Raw genomic sequence first — 25,296 nt, 5'->3', positions numbered from 1 at the left:
ATCACAGTTTAGGAAATATCAATCTAATGGATGCAAATATTCCTGACACAGCAAAACTATGGATAATCTTATTGCTAAAGAGTGCCACAAGTGGCCTGGGATTTCTAGATTATTCTGTTAGTCATTTCTTGCTTTTTATTCTGTTCCACATTTCCATTTCTTCCTTTTCTTATTCTTCTTCCTTCCACCAAAGAACCTTTTTCTCCTTTTCCTCCCCTTCCTGTGAGCCTCTCACTGGGTGATGGGAACTAGTGAGCCAATGGCAGGGAATCCTCACCTTTTGGGAACAGTTATGTCATTGTTTGAGTCCCTCCTTTGAATGTGCCATGTTGTAAGTTTTTCTTTTACAAAGTTAAATACCATTTTCATTGCTTTAATTTTGTATCTTGAGGTAAGTGGAAAAACTTTTAAGTCTCACAAAAATGGGACGGATATCAAGTGGGCAATGTGATGATGAATGAAATGACAGCATGGAAACTGGCAGAGGACGAAGGACTCAAATTTAAGCCCTCGTAAGAGGATGTATGTGTGTGTGTGACTTAGACCATGATACAGATGGGCACATGCAGTAGTCAGAGACCCCTGGGTGAGTATGGGAAGTGGGTGGCCTAAATGACATTACAGATATAAGATTAATTTTGGTTTGCTCTTCTACTCCAAATATGGCCTTCTGTATGGACTAATAAATTCGCAGGCCCGAAGAAATAGTTTTGCCTAAGAATTATGAGCAAAAATTGTGATTTCAACCACTCATAATATCTTCAGCCCTTTTTTCATTTTTGGATGGTTTAGGGAAAACTTCAGATGTGGGTGGATGTTTTCCCCAAGAGTTTGGGGCCACCAGGACCTCCTTTCAACATCACACCCCGGAAAGCCAAGAAGTAAGTAACTTGAGACTGTTTCTATACTGGACCAGGGGCTGGGTCAGGACAAGAAGAAAAACTATCTTCAAATGTGCTCCTTTCAGATACTACCTGCGTGTTATCATCTGGAACACCAAGGATGTTATCCTGGATGAGAAAAGCATCACAGGAGAGGAAATGAGCGACATCTACGTGAAAGGGTGAGGTTAGCACGCAGGAGCCTTTGACAGGCTCAGGGAATGAAGCAGACTTCTGCCTTCACTAGGTGTCATTACTGAAGATGCCCACTATAGGATCCTTGGTTAGTTGGAGCTGTTTTATCTCATTAATGCAATCTGCTTAGGGAGCTCCTGGAAAACAAAGGGGGAGAGAACAGAAAGAAAAGAGAAACCCGTATGGACCGTGTTTATGTTTATGAGCAGAGGTGTCTAATGACTGTAAGAATTGATCAATATTTCTTTGTTTTTTCGTAACGAAACAGATTTTCTTCCATTTATTGAGCAGGTTTGTTATTTCTGAGACTTTTTAGCTGTGTCATTTCTTTGTATTCATCTCTGATATCTTGTATAACTAGCCAGAGAAACACAAGCAGACTGGCTGGTTGGCTCAGTTGGTTAGAGCACAGCCTTCAAATCCAAGGTCAAGAGTTCAGATCCACATACCGGCCAGCCAACAACAACAAAAAAGAAAGAAACACAAGTAAAGCTTCCAAAATTTCTTTTTCTATATATTTTATTACCAGCAGCTAATGTCTATGGAAAAGCAGAATTATTAGCAGATTTCACAACAATCATTCATTCCACCAACATTCATTGAGTGCCTGCATCCAACATGAAATGTGTCATGGTTGGTCATTATTCTCTTCATCTTAGGAGATGCAATTATTCAAAGCATTTAGGATAGTGCCTGGCAGATAATACACACTGTGTGAGTGTTAGCTACTATTATTACTGTTCCACATGGACTGAGTTTGGTTCGTTGATATTAAAAGAGAAGGCTTTTGAAATTTAATTGAAATTTAATATATGCATAAAGTGAGAACAGAGTTACATTTATGATCCCAAACGGTCTACAATCAAAACTTTGTTAAAGACATGATTACCATCATTTAGGTTCACTGTAAACAAGGAATGTTTCATCAAGTTCTTCATTATTCTTTCTCATTTCAGGATCTCATTATCATTCCCCAAGGAAAACTAATCCCAGCTAATTATATATATGCAAATTTATTTGACTATCATAAGCATTATTTTTTTTCAAATTAGGGAAACAAACTCAAGTAATACTGGACTGAGAGAAAGCTCTTCTAATAAGAAAATAAAGCTCAACTTAAGATACCATGTAAAATTTGGAATTAAAATCTAAGTACTATATGTGGAAAGATGAATAATGCATAAATACCATGCCTAGCACTACATACATATGGGTGTTCCATACAAAGCTACACATACATAAATACAAACACATATACCTACAGTAGTTTTTAAACATGTCTTAAAATTAAAATGTGAAAAGATTCACAAAAAAAGAGGAAGAGCTGCCGGGAGTGATGGTCTGGGGTAGGATAATGTTAACACTTAGGAACGGATCAGGATGTGAAGCCACCAAGGTCATAGCTGAGAGAATGTGAACTCTTCAGTGAGTTAGTTTAAAAGTTAATAGCCAAAAGGAATCTTTCAACAAATCTATCTAGTCAGTTAATTTGCTAGCAAAAAAGAAAACTTCTATAGTTGATTGATATCAATACCATTGCTCATAATAGGACTTCATATTAGCAAGTGATTTTATAGTTTACATGGTCTTTGAGGCAGAGTAACAGGTATGGACTTTGGAGTCAGACTAACCTGGGAGTAATACTTAATTCTGCCAGTTACTGGCTGTGTGACCTTGTGTAAATAAATATATCTTTGTTGAACCTCACTTTCCTCATCTGTAAAATGGAGATAGTCAAACAGTTGATGGGAAGAATAAATAAGTACCTGGTTCATAGGTGATAATCATAGACATGAATTAAGGATTTCCCCCTTCCCCCTCTGCCCCTTATAAGCCATGATCTCTCATTCTATCCTCATACTGACCATGTGAAGGGAGCACACACCATTAATTTCATTTTACAGGTGGGAGATGAGGCCCAGAGAGTTTCAGAGCCAGGCCTTTCTCCTACCAAGAATCTCTATCTGTGGGGGTCCAGGCACTGATATCTTAAAAATCTCCCCTGTTGATTCTAATGTGTTGCTGATAATGCAGTGTTCAGAACTATGCAGTCTACGACTTACCAATCTAAAATTAAATGTTACAACCTGGTTCCAAACCAGGAGCCCTTCCAGTAGCAGGAAGATGTGATGACAGCTTCCTTCCAGGCACATTCATTCATTCATTCATTCATTCATTCATTCATTTAACAGGTATTTATTTCGTGTCTGCTATGTGCCAGGCACAAGCAAAAGGAAACTTTTTCAAATGTTAAAAGTTAAGATATTTAGTTGTTACTGCATGAATTCTCATACATATGTACATGGAAATACAGCTTAAATCTTCCTTGCCAATCTCATCAATATGATCACAGTGAATTTAAGAATATTTTTTTTAAAAAGGGCTGGCCAGATAGCCCAGTTGGTTAGAGCTTGGTGTTAATAACACGAAAGGTTCCGGATTCGATCCCCATGCTGGCCAGCTGTCAAACAAAACAAAACAAACAAAACAAAGAAGCTATAAGATTACTTGATCCGTGCCTTTTTTGTTTGCGTAAGTAAATATGGGAAAGGAAATGCTACAATTTTGAGCTAACTCATATTCATTGAGCCTATCAGCAGTGATGACAGACACTGATGAGTTGTAGTTGTGAAGACTAAAATCATAGCCAGCAAGCTTCAACGTACCCAAAATAGAAGCTACGTTGTTGATATTTTCCAGAAAATTTCACCTTAGCCCTGTTAACTGAAGTCTCAAGGGTTTCCTGCTTTGGTTTTAAAGGAATTATATTTTGTTTGGCTACAACCTGTGTTGGATGCAATCGAGTGCCTTCCCTTCATAAATCACCCCCAGCTGCATACATAACTGGAACCTGCCCAAGAAAAGTGCATTAATTCTCCTGCTCTTCACTCCCCTAATCACTGCACAATTTTGCGGCTAGATTACTTGTCAATCATATGAAGCTAAGTCTGTTTGCTTCTGCTTTTCAGCTGGATTCCTGGCAATGAAGAAAACAAACAGAAAACAGATGTCCATTACAGATCCTTGGATGGTGAAGGGAATTTTAACTGGAGATTTGTTTTCCCATTTGACTACCTCCCAGCTGAACAACTCTGCATTGTTGCTAAAAAAGTGAGTCCTGAAATATGCCAGTGGGAAGTGGATGTCACAAGTCTCCCTAACTCAGAAACGCGTAGTGTCGGAGCTGCTCAGGACCCGGGAGGTCACTGAGTCCAGCTCCCTCTTGGTAAAGATGGGGAAGCTGAGATCCACAGAGGTATAGACACTTGTCCAAGTCACACAGCCAAGACATGTATTTGTGTAATTAGGAAGAATAAAGAAAACAACTTTCTTTCCTCTAACATATGGGCAGAAGGGTGAAGGATAAATGGTTGAAGTAAGGTCTTGTATCAATGTATACAACAACCCAAGGGTGTTTTTCAGGTTATGGGGAGACTGATTTCTTCCCATAATAGGCACAACCAAACAGAGGCAAAATGTTAATGTGGTGAAATGTCCCTTCTACCTTCCTTATTAAACACGAACATCTGCTTTACCTCCTTCAGAAGCACTTCCATGAGGGGTCAGGGCCCTCAAGGTCTCAATTAGTAAGACTTTGAGTTACAGAACTCAACTCACATTGGCTTATCCCCAAAAAGTGATTTATTGGTTCAAATTACTAAAAAGCCCAGGTTGGCTGGCTTTAGGAACATCTGGATGCCACACTAATGACATGTCTTTAGAAACCGGTCTCATTCTCTCTGCCCCTCTGCTCTGCCTTCCTCTGTGCGCCTCACTTCCAGGCGGGCCCTTCTGTGGCGGAGGCAAGGTGGCTGCCCGCTGCCCCAGCTGTCCCTACCCTGTCCTCTCAGCAAACCTCAGCAGAAAGAGAATTCTGATGGCACCCATCAGAGTTCTGGAATTGGGCTCAGTGTCCCCACCTATTTGGGGTCCTGTGCCCATCCCTGAAGCCTCCATTGTAGCCCAGAGGTGCAGCGCTCCGATTGGCCAGGCTCTGAAGTTAGGGATGGAGTCAGCTCCTGCCAAACTGCATGGACTGGGGAAAGGCAAGTCCCCCAAGGGAAGTCTGGGTGCTTTCATCCAAAAAAGGGGCCTAGAACCTGGGTAGACAATAATAACTGATGTCTCCTATAGGTGCCTGGTCCCACTCCTACCTCCCGCATTCTGTCCGCTTTCTCTCACTCTGCCTGGTCACCTCTTCTCCCTACGCTCCATCAAAATGTACCTTCCCTGTGTCCCATCGGGCCAGGCCCCACCCTCTGCTGGCCCAACTCAGTGCTGATGCTGTAGTGAGCACTTTTTCCAGACCAGGTGGATTGAATGCCTTCAAAGGGAACTTTCTGGAGGCACAGAGGCTCAACGCGATATCAAATATGCACACTTTCAGATGGTGAGACAGGACAGGGGAGGGGTAAGGGGAAGGATGGGGAGTCAGGTAGGCCTTTAGTTAAAGTTGCCTTTCCTGTTTACCCACCTCTGGGGCTGGACCTCCCTGTGCTCTGAGCGGAACTTGAAGCATGACCCCACACAGGACAGTCAGGAAGGGACAGACAAAAGCAGAGTGGGCTTCCCAGCCCCTCAGAAAAGGCCCTCTGAGCCCAGGAAACGAGAACATTTCTGCAATACGAGAAACAAGAAACAACTCAACAATTTTCCTTCAAATCCATAAAGCACTGGGGAAATTCCCATTTTTGCTGGGGCCAGGGGAACTTAGGTGTAACTAGGTTGTGGAGGGGTTATTATTCCTAGCTAATATTGTCTGGGCAGAAGCAGAGACCAGAGGTGAGAACTTGGAGGTTCCTTACCTAGTTCTCCCTCCACCTGCTTCTAATGTGGGGATTTGAGGGTCTAAGGTGATTACAAGCATATGAGAGCCAGTGGTATTTTTCAAAAGCCAAAAATGCCAGGGCATTTTAAATCTGTACTTATGAAAGAGTGGAATCTGGATTCCAGTATCTTCACCCAAATGTAAAATGAGAGTACGCTCGGACATCTGTGTGTCGGGGGGGTGGAAGGTTGCTGAGCAGAGGTGACACCCCAGTGGGTGATATTTTGGGCTGGCCTACAATGTCTGGCTTTAGGAGGATAATCTAAGCAGGCCATAGTGGTCTTCAGGGGGGAGATTAATCCCTCCCCAACCCCCATGGGTGGCAGCAGGAAGTCACACTGATAAGAACATGGCAGAAAACCTTCTGTTTGGGAACTGCCTGGGACATCCTTTTTGTCACCCAGCTGGTGGCCTTGAGATTTCCTGGGGAACCTGACTGCCCTTCATACAGGGGGTGCAAAAGATAGAAAGGGCCTGATCTTTGATGCTATTTCAGGAAGCCAAAGGTGAGGGCTTCAGAGTGCAGAAGTCTGGATTATTTGATTTGTCCATGTCTTTTGTCATTTAAGGAGCATTTCTGGAGTATTGACCAAACGGAATTTCGAGTCCCACCCAGGCTGATCATTCAGATATGGGACAATGACAAGTTTTCTCTGGATGACTACTTGGGTAAGGCTTACATTTGGATAATTTTCCCTAAGAAACTGTACTTGGAATTAGTGAAATCAATTAAGGAATTGATTTGGAAGCACTTATTTAAATCTCCAATACTTGTCAATAACTGGAGGGAGACCCCTTGCCTGGATGTCTTCCTGGCAATGTGGCTTGACAGTTTAATGTCCCCCCTTTCCACAGGCCCATCCACTCTCAAGGGCTCTCATGGAGGATCTTGCACCAGCTCCTGCCTCTTTATGAAACCCCAGACCCTGTCTTTACAAGGGGATCGCACTCCCACCTCCACTTCCAAATCACCTACTCTCTCGCCTCAGCCCTCAGAGTCACTCCTCTCCTGCGTGCTGCTCTCAAAAGCCACCAGGTCACTTAATACCCCCAGCCATTGCTGGATGGATCCCCTAGGACCATGCTGTGTGGCTAAAGGCACCCCCCAGTCCCCCCTCTCTTGGCACATGCCTCCCTCGCCCCGATGCTGCTGAGCTCCCCGGGTTTCCGCTTTCCCAGGCCTTGGCCTGTCTCATTGACCGGCTCTGTTTCTTCCTCCCACTGTCTAAAACAGGCCCTCCCCGAGGTTCTGTGGCTCCTCGCTAGCCCTCCCCAACCCCTCCCCACCCCGTGACTTACCCACCCTCACCTCACTTGTGAAGCCGACCCTCCCAGTGCCTGACGTATAGTCAGCAAAAACGAAAGGCGTGCTTATTCTCGACTCCTGGCCAGAACCTTCCACCTTCATATTTGGCCAGCACCTTAAATTTATCATGATTGAAATCAAACTCAGCATTTCTTGCCTGACTCCATACCTGCTCTCCTCATGATCTTTGCTCTTCACGGCCCCTCCATTCCCCCAGGAGAAAACACCAGAGTCCTCTGTGGTTCCTGCTCTTTCTTCCCCACCTCCCCTCAGCCACCCAGTCCTAGCAATGTCATCTGCTTTATCACGCGTGCTCATTTCCTTACTTCTGTGAGCTCTGCCACCAGTTCAGACCTCATTCCCTCTTAGCCTGCTATTACAGTAGCCCCTGACCGGTCTCCCCACTACCACCTTACTGCCAGGGGGGTCTCCCCCAGCAGGGGAATAGCCTGTCTTGTTCATCCCTTTACCGCTCACCACACCTAATGCAGTGGTTACGACTTAGGCGGTGTTTAGTAAGAGTTGAATGACAAATGAGTATGACGGTGTGCTGTCTGATCAAGCAGACGGGTGGTAAGTTCCAGAACAGTAGAGGGTTTTCCCTTAGAATTTAGATGAAGTAGTCTGACAACACATAGGGAGAATAACTGTATCTCAGAATGCAGAGAGCAAATCACCAAAAGGAGAGAAAGACTGAAGCAGGCGTGGGCTCAGGAAAGACTGAGGTAAACAGTGGCTTATGGCTCCATCATATGAGGAAGGGACAGTCCGAAGGGAATCTGACACAACACCCTGTTGCTCTCTGCTGCCACTGTTGAAGACCCAACTCTTGTCCTAGGAGTTCATTGACCCCACATCACAGATAACATTTTCTTAAGGAAAGAGCTCACAGGAGTTCTCAAGCCCCAAAGACACTTTTGACCTCCTGTGAAAGTATACGAAAGAGTTAACGTCTCACAGCACAGAAGGGAAATGTGCTTCTCCAGACACCCTAGTCGAGGCTAGGATTCTTAGTTCCTGGTGAAGATTTTCTGCTAAGTTGTCCTGTTCCTGCTTAAGCGCCTGTTTCTGAGGTTACATGAGGAGAGGCTTGAATGTGAATGTTCCATAGAGCATCCCATGTTCCAGAACCTGTTGTCTTTACGCACAGCCAAATGACCCCTCTATTTAGGGCAGCTCAGAACCCAAATAAGCAACTTGCAAATCCATGGGCACATGAATTTCATGGAAATTTTGTCTATAGATGGTCAATTACTTTGAGTTTATAGAATTCTATTTATGCTCATGTCATGGAGAAAGAAAACATGTAGTCGTCTGTGAGATGCTGAGCAGAAAATGGCTATTTCTTCTGCCATTTTCCATCCTATCTGGAAAGAATTGAAACATCTTCCAGGGTCTCTTTCTCTAACTCACACGTCACCTGTTCAAAATCACTCTCAGCCTCTCCCCTGACAAGAATATTCTGTTCACTTGTGAATGATGGTCGATCCACTAGAAATTTACTTGGATTTAATATTGTTTCCTTGGCTAGGTTTCCTGGAACTTGATTTGCATCACGCAATCATTCCGGCAAAATCATCAGAGAAATGCAGCTTAGACATGATTCCGGACCTCAAAGCCATGGACCCCCTTAAGGCTAAGACTGCCTCACTCTTTGAGCAGAAGTCCATGAAAGGATGGTGGCCGTGCTACATGGAAAAGGACGGCTCCCGTGTGATGGCTGTATGAGTATTTCCTGGCTGATGTTTCATCCTTTATCAATAGATTTACTCCACATGAGATAAGGAAGTGTTCAACTGGTGGCACTTTAAGGTTTGGGAGTGGCTTGTCCCTGGTATTACAAGAGAAGGTGGAAGAGGCTGTGAGCAAGTGTTTGGAGTTGGGGGAGGGTGAAGGAGTTGGAATAGTCAAATATCTAGGAGTCCTAGTGGATTCCCTGTATTTCCTTAGGACCCTTCTTTACCAGGAAGTTTAATTTATGCTGAGCACCCAGTACAATTTAGTACAAAAAAAAGGAACTTCAAATTTGAGCTGTTCTCATTTAGAAACAAAACAAACAAGCAAACCAAAAAGGTGGTGGAAGCAGGGGGTGCTGACATCCATTGAATAAGAAGGCTGTAATTTACAAGCAAGTTTGCAGAGCTCGGAATATATTTTGTAACGGAAGCAATAGTTGGGTAACCATGCTGTGTCACAAAAGACTACTTAATACGTTACGTATTATTAATAGCTAACATTTGTAATCATTAATTATGGGCCACGCAACGTGCTAAGTGCCTTACATTTATAATCTCATTTTAAAAATGAGATTGATATATAATTTACATAAAGTAAACTGCACCCGTTTAAAGGGCACAATTCGATGAGTTTTGACAGATGTATGCACCCATGGAACCACCACCATAATCAAGATCCAGAACCTTCCCTTCACCCCAAGTTACCTTGTACCCTCTGCAGCCCATCCTCCCCCTGGCCCCAGAAAACCGCTGATCTGCTTTCTGTCACTACAGATTAGTTTGCACATAATCTTAGTTAATTCTGCTGACAACCCCATGAAGTAGATGTCATGTCCATTTTATAGATTCAAAAACAGGCTTGGAGAGATGGAGCAACTTGCCAGAGTCAGGCACCCAGCTTTGTCTGATTTGTAAGCACAGGAGTCATCAGAGCTCTGCCATCTAAACAAGCATCAGGGTCAGGGCTTCTCAACTTGCTGGTGACCTCGTGGGCTTCCCCAGGTCCTAGAAAGTCTGCTACAACCTTAGTTAAGCCTCGCCATAAGAGTGGGCGAGTTTCTAGACCTCTTTCATTTCAGCTTTGGTGTTCTCATCTATACGAGAGGACAGCAATAGTCTCTTTCTAGGCTTGCCATGCATGTTGCACGAGATTGTCCATACAGGAGGCTTAAACGGTGTCCAGAACATCCCTCAGGAGCCTGTCAGTAGGGAGGCAGCGTTCATCCACTCATTCATTCATTCATTCATTCAGCTAGTGTACATCCAGTACCTGCTAAGTGCCGGCACTGCTCTGCACAATAGTCTCTTGGAGCCTACACTTAATGCTCAACAAATGTTACACTGTTACTAGCGATATTCAGGTGTGTCTGGGTCCAAGCAAAGTTACAAAGGAAGGTGTGCGAGAAGGCAAGGAGATTGATGTGAGAAAGTTAGAAGGACAAGGACAGAGAAGAAAGGCAGGGAGGAGGGAAAGCGATTTGTCCTCTCAGTTTCCCACATGGAGTCAGCTCAGAAACACATGGAAGAGGAAACGTGATGAAATCTCTTGAGGAAAATTTAAGGCAATCTAAGGATTGTTTTACAAGAATAAAAATCGTTGCTCAGGGAATACTGCTTGGATTGAAGTAAAAATATTTGTGAAACGTGATGTCATGTGTTTAACCTGTTCTGCTTTACTGAAGGGGAAAGTGGAGATGACATTGGAAATCCTCAATGAGAAGGAGGCTGACGAGCGGCCAGCCGGGAAGGGGCGGGATGAACCCAACGTGAACCCCAAGCTGGACCCACCAAAGTGAGAGGCCCTCTTTGTTCCCGATGCTGTCTGACCCCAAGCACCTGCAGTCTGAAAGCCCCTCTTCCAATTGGATTAATGGGATGGATTAGCTGTTGTCCTTCTAATTGTGTACCTAATAGAGGGGGTGGGGGCTGGAGAGGTGGGTGCCTTGGCTTCGTTTTAACAATTTTCTTTTCCCACGAAACCAAAATTCATGTGTCTTCAGCCTCTTAGGAAGCTGACAAAGTTAAAGAGCCTCTCTCCGTCAACTAAGGGGACTGCTATCTTTTCCTGACTTGATAGATGTTATTAGTTGTTCCTTGTGATATGGTCTGGGATGAAATATTTGGCCCTCCTGAGTGGGGTAGGTAATACCCTTTCTTTGCCATGCAGCCGCCCAGAAACCTCCTTCCTCTGGTTCACCAACCCGTGCAAGACCATGAAGTTCATCGTGTGGCGCCGGTTTAAGTGGGTCATCATCGGGCTGCTGATTCTGCTTATCCTGCTGCTCTTCGTGGCTGTGCTCCTGTACTCCCTGCCGGTGGGAACCCCTGGCCTCTTGTGTTGGCTTTTGTGTGAATTGTGGTCTGTCTTCCAGCTTGGTATTTGCCTGGATTGCTGCTCAGAAGAATGACCCACTTAGCAGTTGCAGTGTTGCAACCCTTCTGCTTTTGGAAAATTTAAAATAATGTGTCCTGTGATTACAATTACATTCTTAGGGTTTCACAAATTACAGGCAGAACTTTGAGGTCTGGAAAAAACTTTGGTTTTAGGAATTCTGGGAGAAATCACTGAGGTCTTTATCAATGTATGTCTGGACTGTAGCCAGCGTTTCCAACTGATCTTCCTGTGTTTGGATTTTTTGGTTCCGAATCACCCTGGATCCTAACTCCTTGTCCTAGCCTTCAAGGATCCCTGAATTTGGGCTCATCATAGGTCTCCAAAATCCCTCTTCTCTACCCACACTAGATGGTTGTCTGACCACCCCCAACACTTACTGCCCTTACCTGTCTGAATGCCTTTGCTAATGACATTCCTTTGCTCACATTTTGTCTATCAAAATCTCACTTGTTCTTTAAGGCCCATGTCTTACATAACCTCCCCTTTAAATTTCCCTTAATCAATCTAGTAGTAAATAGGAGTCTAAATGGGAGACATGGCAGTGTACCCAGAAGTAGTATCTTCATCCCTTCATTCCAGAAATTTATTGAGCATCTACTGTAGACTAGGAATTAGGTTATAGAGATGACTAAGGTCTGATCTCTGTCCATGAGCAGTTCATAGTCCAGAAACAAGCCAGCACGTGAACGAGAACATTACTACGGGAGGCACGCTGTTATAGAGACATGAGCAAACGACTGTAGGAACCCATTGCTGAGGAAGGTTTGGCCAAGGAGGGGGCATTTAAGCTCAATGTGTCGACTGGAGAAGGGATAGTCCAGGCAGAGGGAACCATGGGCAGAAGCAAGGTGAATAGCACTGAATGCCACAGGAGGCATCCAAAAGTCATACTCAGTTCATTTTAATAAAGGTAATTTTGTGTTTAGTAGCATAGTCATACAACCACAATTGCAGGGGTTTTCTTTCTCCATTTTTCCCCAGTATACTTTCGGTTTGTTAACTATAAATATATGCACACTATTTTCCAGTTGGTAGACAGTCCAATCTGCCTCGACCATTTGAAAAACTCCTCACAGTTATTTCTTTTTCCTGATTTAGATTCTGTTGATTTAAACCAGTGGTTCTCCACTGGAAGGGGGGAAGATTTTGCCCCCAGAGGACATTTGGCAATGTCTGGAGACATTTTGGTTGTAACAACTGGGGGGGCTACAGGCATCTGGTGGGTAGAAGCCAGGGAGGCTGCTGAATATCCCACAGTGCACAGGACAACTCCCCAACCAGAGAGCATCATCTGGTCCTAAATGTCAACAGTGCCAAGGTTGAGCAGCTCTAACTTAAAAATATGTATTTTAACACTGTTCTCTGTTTTCTTTTCAGAACTATTTATCAATGAAGATTGTGAGGCCCAATGCCTAATGAAAGCAAAGGCTTCTTTTCAAGAGTCCCCAGGAGGGACTCCTGCCTGTTCTGCGGACCACTGTCGAGCGTGATTTTGTCCGTGTCAGACACTGCACCCCAGTAGCGTGTTGCACGTCCCTGAGGCCCGTCAGTGACCAGAGGGCCTAAATCCTGGAAAGTCCGGCCAACAAGCAATATTTTTATCTCGTTATCTTTTGAAGTATTAAAAGTTTTATTTTCTAAAGTTTTAACCTTGTTCTTCAGAATATTTTTCAAGGTGGGCTGGTTCCATTGAAACATCATTTTATTTGTCCTTAGTTCTATAATTCAATTTTTGGAAATTGCTGATTTAGAATTTGAAGTTTTCAATAGACTTCTTATTTGTAACCAAGAAAAAGGACTGTGCATTATAAAAACAGTTAGACTAGTTATACTCTTATCTATGCCTGCAACCATTGTTATATTTTGTACGGATTAAATGAGACTCTACTCAACTTCTGTGATGAATGCAAATAAAAATGTTTTGCCTTTTGCACAAAGTTGTTTGTTGTATCTGTGGGTCAAGGTGGGGCAGAGGCAGTTTTTAGCTTCCTGGTCTCAGTGGATGGAATGCTACGGCATATACCACTTGACAATAAACCCCTTATAAGTGTGCTGCTAAATTTTAGCCAGTAGGTCAAACTGGGGCTAATATAATAAATAATAAAAGCTAACACTTATTAAAGATACTTATTCTATGCAAAATACTATCTTAAGGGCTTTATGTGTATTAATTTATTTAATCTTCAAGGTAACCCTATAAAGGTAGGTGACATTATTAACCCCATTTTACAGTTGAAGAAATTGAGGGGCAAAAAGGTTAAGTAACTTGCCCAAGGCCACACAGCCAATCATTGGCAGAGCTGGAATTTGGACCTGGGCAATCTGGGTTATCTCTTTCCTAACTTCTCTTGACCACAATACTACACCACCAGAAGGAGGTCTGTCAAGAGGCACATTGAGCTGAGATGCTTAAGTAATACGTGATCCCATGCCAACACCAAGGATGGTCAGCATGTTTTCTAGAACACGGGAGAACATTGTGCTGGTCATGCATAGAAGACCGTGGTGAGATCAGGAAACAGTTCTATTGAAGCAGCAGCATAGAACTGAGGGGAGCAAGAAACATGCAATAATGATGATGCTTTTAGACCCATAGACACAGTTATGCTGCCAGGGTGATCATGTTGGTGTCCTTGCTGAGATGTTTCACATTCTGAATATTTTAATTCTATTCAATGTTCAGCCCAAAATGCTAGCATTAGGTGTGCTCAAGGCATAGGAAGGTCAAGAAACAGAGCTCTGGGTGAGCGGGAACGCTTGTCATGCCGCCATGCTCCTCGGGAGGCTCTCCCTGGGGGGCTGCTCGTGTCCTGCCACCCCCGACCCTCACTGGTGGGACTCCTGCCCACCCTTGAAGTTCTTTTTCATATGCCACTTTCTCCTTGACACCTCTTGAGCCCCAAAGTCATCCTTCAGACTTAGAAGTAGACAAATTAGTACAACCCTTCTGGAGAAATATATAGATTAAAGCCTTAAAAATGTTTGTGCCCTTTGACTCAGTAATTCCACTCCTGAGTATTAGCTCCAAGGAAATAATCAGAAAGGCAGCCGAAGGTCCATGTACAAAAATGTATGTTACAATGTGCTTTATAGTGACACAAATCAGAAACAACCTAAATGCCCACATATAGGGGAATACAGATACGTGGTGAAATCCCATATACTGGTGAAAGAATGAAAACAAACAGATTTTTCTAATTTTGTTCCTGGCATAGCAAAATGCTGGTATATGGGAAAATGAAAAAAAAAAAAAAAAAGGATAATACAAATCAACAAAATAAGGACTCAAATGCATGTGAATGTATACAAGGAAACATCAAAATAGTAGTATAAGAAGTTTATGCAAAGTTTATTTTGTGCACATTTACATAATTGTAAATGTAACTCAATATTGGTGGTTTATAACAATCTTTTTCCCTGTAGAACCATGAGCTCAAGTTCGACAGACATTGCTCTACTTTGTATCTCCGCGTAGCTGTGTAGGTATGGCTCATCTCAACTGACTGTAAGCTCCTGGGGGCAGAGGTAACCACCGTAAGGTCTGCCCCTCAGGGTGCCATGGAGGAGCAGGCCTGGATTTAGCCACCACTTGAGAGAAATAATGCCTGTCTCACTGGATCAGGGTGAGGGCTAAATGGAATCCTGTATGTGAGGTGCCTTCACAACATCCAATGTCCAGCAGGTGCTCAATACATGGTAGTTTTAGGTGTTGGAATAGGCTGGTTAAAGTCAGATGTCATAGTTCCAAAAGTAGAACTAAGAATAGGTTTGCTTCCTTCTAATCAGGTGGACCTTTACATAGGAAGCACAGACTCACTCGATGGGAGGAAAGTCAAATCAGGTAGGCTGTCTCCTACCTTCCCAAGACCAAGAGAGGAGGAAGATGCCAGGTCAGCTTTCTCCACTCCAAGCCCTATTGTGCAGGTTGCTGTGTGTGGGGTGGTAGCAGGAACACTTGCATTGTTCCAGTGGCACAGAGGATGTGTGTCCTGTTTGTTACTTTAGGCTGTCCCAATAGACCTCCCTGTTATGGGGCTGACGGGGTGTCATCATGGCTGTCATTAAGAGCGTCTGGCTATTCATGGGTAGGCCCCCATGCACACACAACCTTCCAATCCTTTCAAGTCATATGGTACCTACGTCCAAGCTACTACTTTCTAACAACATCACATCTTGCTTAGACTCTAACTGAAGCTCTACGGCTTTTATCTAATTTAGGGCACAATCTAATGATGAAGGACAGACAGTTTTACTTAAAATGGCATTTTCTTGGAGAGAAAATTAGTTTTTACAAAAGAGTGTTTTCTATGCAAGGGTGTTTTTGAAATTTTTAACAATCATTATTGCACCGGCATCAACCAATCAGAACAGACGCTTCAACACCTGGTTAAAGGCTATTTAAAAAAATAAACAAAACTAGCACAGCCATACCAGTGTGTGCAGGCTGATTATTAGCCTTCATTCCAGGGAACCCTGCAAACATACTCTCCTGCAGTTCCTCGCTCAAGGCATAGTTGCTGAGTGGATAAAGGAATGGCTAAGAGGAAAGTCTTTTCCTTCTCTGCCTTCCACAGACCTAACTGGAATCCACTAGTGTAGGTCCTCTGAGTAAATGGCAGCAAAGCTCTATTAGGAATGAAATCATTCCCGTGGAGAGTCCTGAGCTGGGCTTTCTGGGTGGCACCCATCTTCCTGCCCTCCCACCCCCCAGCAAAAGCTTCATCTTGTCAAAAGATAATGGTCCCTCAATTGAGGTGGTTAGCCGCCTGGTGACCTATAAATGATAGCTAAAAGCTGGAACTAATCACGGTGCAGTCAGATTAGTGCTTCACTGTGAATTAAATAACACTTAGTCCTAACCGATTCTAGCAAGTACCACCATTAATGTCGGAGCTTTCATTAGAAAAATAAATCTCCATCAATGCCATTGGGTGACAGGGCACTGAAAATCCTGACAGGTTCACATTTGATTTGGTTTTGTTCTTCCTGCCTCATCTAAGGCTGGGGAAAAAAATATGTCACAATTCGACCTGCATGGTTACTTTCAAGAGCTATTTCTAAGGCAGGCAGAGTCCTGACAGCCGTGGTGGAAACCCATTTTGGAGCTGAGGGGAGCTGAGCTGCCTGGTTTTCCAGGTGCTGGCAGAGTGGCAGCTCTTTGCCCCTCCAAATTCACCCCAGCTCAGAGGATTGTTTGTCCAATGACTGGAGCTGACTTGTTTCACCACTGTCTAGCAGATGTTATTACAAACACAACTAGAAGATGAGGGCGCTTTCCAGAAACTACCCGTTCAGTTTGGAGAGACAGAGCACAAAGTACAACTCGACTGCCATATGGGGAACCAACAGTGACAGTGATTGCGAAGTTTAAACACCCTCTACAGCTGAAGTATTTTGTGCTAAATAGATTCCTTTGTGAGGCCAATACGTTCAGTACTTTGGACCATATGCACCAGCCTTCGAAGGCAGATGGGAATTCCATTCAGAGTGCTTTTCAAAGTCTGCTTGATGTGGAATTAGTTCATCATGGAGTTGATGCTGGAAATAGATTAAGCACCCGCCATCTTCGCAGCTGAGTTTTGTGTTTGTTCAGCGTTGAATGAAAACTCCCTAATCTTTCTTAGGTTAAACATAATGGGGTCCCGAGGAAGATCAAAGGAAGGCTACTTTTCCCTTGGATATACATTCGTGAAATGAAATGCCCGAGTTCATGAAGTTCAAGAAAAACAAGAAGGAAACGTGTAACACGGACTAACTGCAAAACCTGAAGAGTCAGTGAATGTAATGAAAAACACAGGCCCACCACATGTATGGTCTAATGCATAGCTTCAGGGGTGCAGGCTTGTAGGAGATGCGAACGCCAGGTTTTTACTATTTAAATAAACTGAACAAAGAAAAAAGATCATAATTTTTTGAGCAACTCCCTCACAGTACATTGAATGCTTCTTAGGGTGACCTGATTTTGCCAAAATTTATCTCGACTTCTTAAAAAGGCTCTTTTAGTCCTTGACTAATATTAATGTGCTACTTCCATGTGTTTTCACAAAATCCTAGAGCCAAATCTGTAATCCTCCCCCCATCATATTTCAGCTAAGTCCTAACCCTGGTAATTATCAAGAAGAGAACCAGGAATATGCAGCTGGATTCAGATGCAGCACGGCAGCCTCTCAGATGAGGTTTCACCTGGGTCATAGGATAAACTAAATAAATGGATGGAATCCTGTCTTAGAGGCAGCAAGAGCACAGGGCCAGGGGATTCCAGACGTCTGGAAGCCTGTGAGCTCACCCCAGCTTGGTCACGATATAACCCTGTGACTTGGGCCATCTCCTTTCAGGGCCTCCTTCCCCTTGTTTGTGAAAGTAAGCATTGAATGAAAGGATCTTGTCTGTCCCAGCATTGTCTTATGGTTCTCCTTCCCTGTGACTCAGTTTCCTCATCTGTAAAACTGGGACAATAACCTTCATAGAATGAATGTGAAGATAAAATTATTTAAAATATGCAAAAGTGTTTAGAATGGTGGTTGGGGCAAAGTAAGCACTCAATATATGAAAGTACTTCAAAAATTTCATGGAAAGAGAGAGTTAAAAGGCAATGCAAATCTTTCCATGAACTTTTTGAAGTGCCCTCGTATTTTAGATATCATCCTACTTACTGTCATCGCCATTTTTATGGAACAAGCACAGCTGAACAGATACAGGCCAGAAGGTTCTGACATGTAGCATAAAAAGGATGTGAATCACCAATATACAAAATGAGGCTGATTTCCCCCCAAGTTCTAACTGCACAATCCTAATTAAAGAAAGCAGGTAAAAAATGCTAAGAGAGCAGTGCAGTTCCTCAAAAACTTAAATACAGCAATTCCACTTCTGGGTAAATATCACAAAGAGATTAAAGCAGGGACTCAAAGAGATATTTGCAGACCCATGTTCATAGCAGCATTATTCACAATAGCCACAAGATGGAAGCAATCTGCTATACATTTGTGTCCCTGCAAAATTCATATTTTGAGATCCTAACCCCCAAGGTGATGGCATTAGGAGGTGAGACATTTGGGAAGTGATTAGGCCGTGAGGGTGAAACCCTCATGACTGGAATTAGTGCCTTTATAAAAGAGACTCAAGAAAGTTTCCCTGTCCTTTCCACCGTGTGAAGATACAGCAAGAAATGATCAACTGTGAAGCAAGAAGTGGGCCCTCACCAGACGCTGCATCTGCTGGTGCCTTGAGCTTAGACTTCCCAACCTCCAGAACTGTGAGAAATAACTTTCTGTTCCTTATAAATTATTCAATCTGTTGTATTTTGTTACAGCTAAGACATATGGTAAACCTTTAAAAAAGAATAAGAGAATGATAAGCTCAAAAGAGTAGAGATCTTTGGGAAGAGGAGGTGGAAGACAGAATTGGAAAGGGGGCTCATAGGTGGGTCCAAAGTTAATGGTAATTTTTCTTTCTTAAACCGGGTGGTGGATACAGAGGTGTTCATTCATTGTATTAATATTCCTTCTATCAATCACATAGATCCTATAAAGATATTCTTTTGTATCTAATATTTAATTTTGAAGAACATTAGAAGTTGCTTCTCCCCCTCAAATACCTGGATCATTGGGCAATTTACAATATGCTGAGTTCCAAAATGAAAAACTTCTTATTGGTGTAATCAAACTCATTGCAAAGAGGATCTGTGAACCAACGCGCAGGATAGCTTGTAAAAGTTCTTTATTGTGGTGATTCAAAACCTCAGGTAGATGGAAGGTCAGAAGAGCATCAGGGTCTAGTCAGGAATCACAGTCCATATCAGGGATTTCAATAGAGGGAACTGATTACAAAAGGCACCTCCTCTAGAAAGATAGGAACAGAGGAGGAGGTGGGCTGCCCTGCGGGAACAGGGATGTCAGAGGCACTGCTAGTGATACTGCCCAAAGCAGAGCAAGAGAGGAAGATGTGCCCTGTCTGTCTCCTTTCTCCTGCTCTCCAATCTCCCACCAGTACCTCCTTTGGTCAAACCTAGCCTGAGAGCCAGTGTGCCTAGGTCAGCCCCTTGCAGTACAGCAGAGAGCAGGGGAAGGGTGGAGAATGGATCCAAGTACGCACAGGCAAGGGGAGCCGCAGACAAGTACCCATCTGCTCTATGTGGACTCTCTTCTTTAATCTTTGCAACAACCCACTTGGGTAGGTAAATTTTCCTGACTCTACATATGAAGAAAGCTCAGAGAGGTTAAATAACTAGCCCAAGATCACACAGCAATTTAGTGGTGAAGTCAGGATTTGGACCTAGACAATCTGACTTCAGAGCCATTCTGAACTCCTGACCCCACCCCTTGAGATCCTACTGAATGGCTTAGGTCAGATGAAATATTAACAAAATCAAGCTGAGGGACCCAAAACTTAAGGATTAAATTAAATTACTTAATGACTATCTCTTTCTCCCCCAAGGCGGGGGCTGGAGGTTGGCAGGCTCCCAGAATAAAAGCAATTGTCCTTCCTTGATGACTTTCCATACCTGGCTCTCACTGGCTCAGGCAGTGAAGGCTGTAAAGGCCCCTGATATGGCCAGGGTAAGTCCTGGAGGGAAATCCAAGAAGGAATGTTGCAGCCAGGGGGAATCTCAGGAATAATTCTCCCTTTCCATCCATCCACAGTATGGAAGGCCTGAACATACCTCCTAGGAATTTTCTCTTTTTTTTTTTCCTTATATTGCTTTTAATATTTTAAAAATTTATTCATACTCATTGCAGAAATTTTGGAAAGCATAAAATGAAACATCAAAAAGAAAATTAAAATATCCCTAATCTCACTATCATGAGATAACTACTGTTAATATTTTGCAGTACTTTGAAGACATGAAACTGGGATCCCATCACCAGAACTTCCCTGGCCTTGCCTTCACAACTCTCTGGTTTTATATCTTGCTTTTCTTCCCCCTCTTAAAATTGTATTACATAAAAAATTTTCCACATCGTAATTTAGAATGGTTGTTTAAAATTCCACCTTGTGGATCTATATAATTTAACTAATCCCCTATCACTGGACATATACTATTTCCAATTCTTTGCTGTTTATAATGCTGCTTTAAACATCCACGCACAAAGATCTTTGCCCACATGAGTATTTTGGAGCCTCTAGACCTGTTAAAGTGTCAACATTACAAGGGCAGGGGTGATGTTTCTCTCGTTCGCTCAGCCTTGGACATATATGAGACAGAGCAGCCATCATTGAATGAGTGAATGAATTTCTTTCTAGTTCTTTAAGTTAAATCCCCAGAAGGGAAATTCCTGAGTCAAAAAGCAGGAGTATATTTGATGCTCCTGTGACATATTGCCAGTTGCTTCCTTGAAACAGAGTACCAATTTACACCCCACCGCCCAGCAGAGTCTGAGAGGGTTCACACCAGAACTGATGGCCATCCCTTAACCAACCTCCATCCCCATGGGGTGCCTTTCCCAAGTCCTGACTGCTAGACCCCCAGAGCAGCACAGGGACAAGGGGGAGCTGCCATAGGTCTGTTCCGATGACCTCCTCTGGGGACAGTAGTCTCCTTCTGTGTCTGGAAAGGCAGAGAAATCCTCCAGCGCCCTTCAAAAAGAGCATGTACTTCGACTCTTTCACTTAGAAAATGTGAATTCTAATTCTAACCCTCAATCAGCTTAAAATACCCTGAGCAAGAGGCCCCAGGCAGTAAACTGAGATCTACAAGTCCATCTTAAAAACTCACTAGTTTTTAACTTTGAGCTTCTTCATATTCCCTTTCAAAAGAGGAGGAGGGGGCTTTGGGTTAACTCACAAGGAAAAGAAAATCAGAATCAAACAATAAAATAGATTTTTCACAATTCTTTCACAAGGATAAGAGAAGCAAAGCAAATATGTCCATTTCCACCTGATTGGTAAAAACACACAGATCTTCAGGAAAAACAGTTATTTCTCATACCAAAACGTGATCGAAATGGCTCATCAGGATCTTAGTACAGTTCTGACATTTGCTGAGTCCACAATAAATGCTGGCTGTTGTTATTATTATTTGTAGAGTGCAGAAATGTTTCTTATAATAACTTTTAATAAAAGTCAGAGTGTAATACAGAAGCACAATCCTTTTAAATTCCTTCCCAAATATTATTCCTTTCCACCAGACTTTTGATAACGAGCTGATGGCAAAAAGATCAAAGCCCTGCTCTCTGGGGAGGTCTGGCCTCCAGGGCCCTTTCTGCTGCCCGGGGACGTGACTGTTAGCCCTGCGTGCAGATGGAGACGGAGTCCAAGGGTCACACTTGGACAAAGCCATGCCACTTCTGTGCAGAAGTGGGTCCAAGCCAGTGTCACGGCCACGTACCCTGTCAATTTCTGACAGACGTACCTGTTTCAGAGGTTTTCTGTCACTTGAGGTTGTCGCCATGAGCACTCCCTTCTTACGCCAGCCCTGGTCACAAGCCAGCCCAGAAGGCTGGCCCTGTCAGACAGCCTGAGGATGTAAAAATGCCAGTAGTAGGGACACTACTTTCTCCGCAGCACTCTTGACCTCAACACGAAGATGCCAGCGCTGGGGACACACAGAAAGCTGGTCAGACCTCTTTGCAGTACTTGGGGCAGTGACTTTGTGGCAACGTGGGGAGAGCCGTGGGAAACTGGCTGCTGCCAGGCGTTTCAGAACAGCCTGAAGAGGACACTTTGTGTTTGAGCTGAGTCCAGGCCCCCACGGTGAACATTTCAGGGGGCCTCTAAGGCTTCTGGGGTCATCTCTGTCACCTCCTCTAAAGTCCCTCTCTGTGCTTTGCTCTTCTTCTCTTCCCTCTCTTTCTAGTTGTTTCTTACTCTCTCCTTTCCTCTCTGTGTCGCCTGTCTCTCCATTTTGTCTTTAGTCCCTACATGCACTGTTATTGGTACAGGGGATGCTGGTAGTGACAGCAGGGAAACCCGCCAGCCCCCACAGGAGCAGAGACCCTCACTTACTATCTCCACGTCCGTGGGGCATCTGGCCTTGTGCCTGGCTGATCATGGGTGTGCCATTCTCAGTTCTTGAGCAAAGTAGAAAGGACAGCTGACCTGAGTTCAGTTGTTCTGTGTGACACTGCCTCTATATAAAGGAGTGGCATGTGGGTACTTCATCAACTTTTACTTCTAAATACACCAATATACAGGGAAATATATAGGGACTTAAGCCCTGTGGGGTTTATCTGCAGGTTTGAAGCTTTTTGAAAATCTTGCTTTAATTTATAAATGTATTCTAATTATTGTATTTCATTTCTCCATCTCTTTATTTCAATCAACTTTTGACTCTTTGTCTAGTGCTGCATCAAATGAAAACTGCCTATAAGTTTTCGTCAAATACAGAGGACATCTTTGAGATAGTCCAACCCAAAGCATAAGCTACACGGTATATGTGATTTTCACTTTATGCCCCCTTCTGTCCCGGAGAACATCAAAGAAAGAGACTATTACTCCTTCCCTCCCACCCACCAGTGAACTGCTTCCCACATGGGCAACTCTAGGTTAAGCGCTCCAGGGCAAGCAGCAAACATACTTACACATGTGAGTTTAATAATGGTTAAGGGTCACCTGAGCAATTCCGGGGAGGCCAGTTTGTATAGAAATGAGGTTGTAAATAACTACTTAAATTACCGATTCCCCCACTCAGCCCCTTGGTCAATCTTCAATTGCAATATGTTCCAGGGACATAACCCATGTCTCTGCACAGCTTTGCATACCCGTTGCACACATACACTGGGAATGCCTGTACCCCAATTGAACAGATCCTTACGGTCTCCTAATCTAGCACAGTGCCTGGCACATAATTGGTGCACAGAGATCAATAAAATCTCTGTACTCAACAGCTCTGACCAACCCTCAAGGTGCTCACTGTCTTGCTAGAAAGCAAACACATAAGCAACTCATTGAGGCACGATGTTATGACAGGTACCAATGCACAGTCACAACAGGGAGCTGGAAAACAGAGAAGAAAAGAAGAATTTAAAAAAAAAAAAAGAAGAGTGTGGTGTAGTGGCCAAGAGCAGCGTCCAGAGCGACAGACTGGGGTCAAATCCCAGTTCTCTCATTTGCACAGTGCCTGAAACTCAATAAATGGGACTTATGCTGCTGCTGATGATGATTATCACTTCAACAGAGGACTAGAAATAGGTTAAGAATGGCTCTGGAAACATGGCCTACCGCGTTGCTGAGGAGAATATTCCATCACAGAATCAGCCAAGCTTTCTTTGGGAGAAATGGAAGGGCGTAGACGTCCCTGCTGTCACTTCTCCTGTGTTTCAAATACAGTCCACAAGATGGCAGCAGTGGACTCAGGTTCTCACTTGACCTAAAAGGCGTTCCATCCAGTCTGCATTCCACCCAACCCCGCCCCAGACAGGCATCTCTGGGACATATTTTAAGTGGAAGGTGATCGGCACCGCATCTAAAGGATGCCCTCCTTCTGGAATGCTATGGAAATCTATGACTAGACAGACAAAAACTCTCTGGCCTTGGGAAAAACTGGAAACCACCCATCCATTCATTCACTCATTTATTCCTTCAACAAATATGTCCTGAGACCCTACTGCATGCCAGGCATACTGCAAAGGAAGAAAGCAGAGAAGGCCTGCTCTCATGACCTCATAGCCAGCCACACACAAATCAATAGTGGTGGATCATGGGAGGGAATCTCCCATCCAACTAAAAATGACAAGCCTGCGGACTGTCGCGGCACACGATTAAAGGTTAAGCAAAGGAAAGCAGAGTCGATGTGGCCATCCGACCACATGGTTGGATTCCCTGCCAAGAGTGTCGGGGAAGTCTAAATGATACGAGTTGGTAGAATTAAATCATGATTGAGGGGTTTGTCCCCTGTAAAATTACTTAAGTTCTTTTTTCTCTCTTCCTTTAACCTAGAAATCTGGGCCGGCTAATGGAAGCTACCACCTGGAATGTCTGGGGCAGCCATGCAAGGTTACATTCCAGGCTCCAAGCAAAAAATGCAAGCAATTTGCCTTTTGTCAACTGCAAATTAAAGTAATTTCCATGCAGCGGATTTCTCCTGCTGGCGGTGAACATCCCAAAACACCACGGCTGATTGCGGCAAGCCTTTACCTGGCTGCCCCGCCACAGCAAACACACCTGAGGTGGAAGGCATCTCAGGGGTGGAGTCAGGGAATGGTTTGCTTGGGTCTTCTTTCACTGAAGCACCAAACCAAGTGGGCATTACGTGGGGCCAGGGAGGCGGGAAGCAGGGAGTATGTCTCCAGTCCCTTGGCTTCCTCATAGTACTTTCTAGAATGTGGGACAAAAAAGGCACTCAGCTTTAAATAAATGAAGAAGAGGCAAATCTGTGTGTGCTGTCATACCTATCACTGTGATAACAATAAAAAATAGCCACCATAACTGAGAGTGCCAGGCAGACACGGTGCTAAGCACATTACAGCCACATGGCACTGAATAGTCACAGAGGTCCTAAGGCGAAAGAAGTGTTATTGTTTTATAGATGAGGAATTTGAGGCTCTATGAAGTTAAGTGTTTTGGAGAAAGCCACCAGTAGTAACAAAGGTGGGATTTAAACCCTCATTACTCATAGTCCTGGTTACTTAACCTCCACACAGTCAACTGGCTGCAGAGGTGGAGAGAGAGCCATGACACCACCAAAAACCAAGGAGTGTTTATTCATTCACAGATGCAATAGGTATTTTATAGAGCACCCACTCTATCAGACACTGGGCATGAAGAGGTAGGTACTGCCAGCTGGAGATTAAAGTGATTTCCATTCAGAGGACTTCTACCGAGCATGGAGACTGGTATGTAAACAGGCCGTGCGTATATCCCTTTCACCAAAACGGGAGGCCAGTGTCTGGGATTTAATTCAAGAGTGAATGGACACAGTACCTTCACTTGCAGACAACATGCTCAGTTGGCTGATTAGAATGTCACCCACACTTAGAAGGCAGGCTTTACATTCCTATGTGCACTAGTCACCCTGGAAA

The 25,296-nt window shown here is 43.8% G+C and overlaps 1 protein-coding gene across 1 annotated transcript in view; it reads left to right on the top strand.

The window, feature by feature from the left end:
• The window catches only part of MYOF (myoferlin), a 145,566-nt gene extending 132,288 nt beyond the window's left edge, over positions 1-13,278 (top strand). Inside the window, exons 47-54 of the mRNA XM_063103471.1 lie at positions 793-881; positions 968-1,063; positions 4,046-4,187; positions 6,474-6,573; positions 8,742-8,932; positions 10,629-10,738; positions 11,114-11,261; positions 12,719-13,278. Of these exons, the coding sequence (XP_062959541.1) occupies positions 793-881; positions 968-1,063; positions 4,046-4,187; positions 6,474-6,573; positions 8,742-8,932; positions 10,629-10,738; positions 11,114-11,261; positions 12,719-12,757 (915 nt within the window). The 3' untranslated portion in view covers positions 12,758-13,278. The remainder of the gene's footprint in view (positions 1-792; positions 882-967; positions 1,064-4,045; positions 4,188-6,473; positions 6,574-8,741; positions 8,933-10,628; positions 10,739-11,113; positions 11,262-12,718) is intronic.
• Positions 13,279-25,296: the final 12,018 nt, after the last annotated feature.

Source organism: Cynocephalus volans, chromosome 7 (genome assembly GCF_027409185.1).
Source record: "Cynocephalus volans isolate mCynVol1 chromosome 7, mCynVol1.pri, whole genome shotgun sequence".
Taxonomy (NCBI): Eukaryota; Metazoa; Chordata; class Mammalia; order Dermoptera; family Cynocephalidae; genus Cynocephalus; species Cynocephalus volans.
Note: the sequence above shows the minus strand (reverse complement) of the source record. Positions and strands in the feature narration are given on the sequence as shown.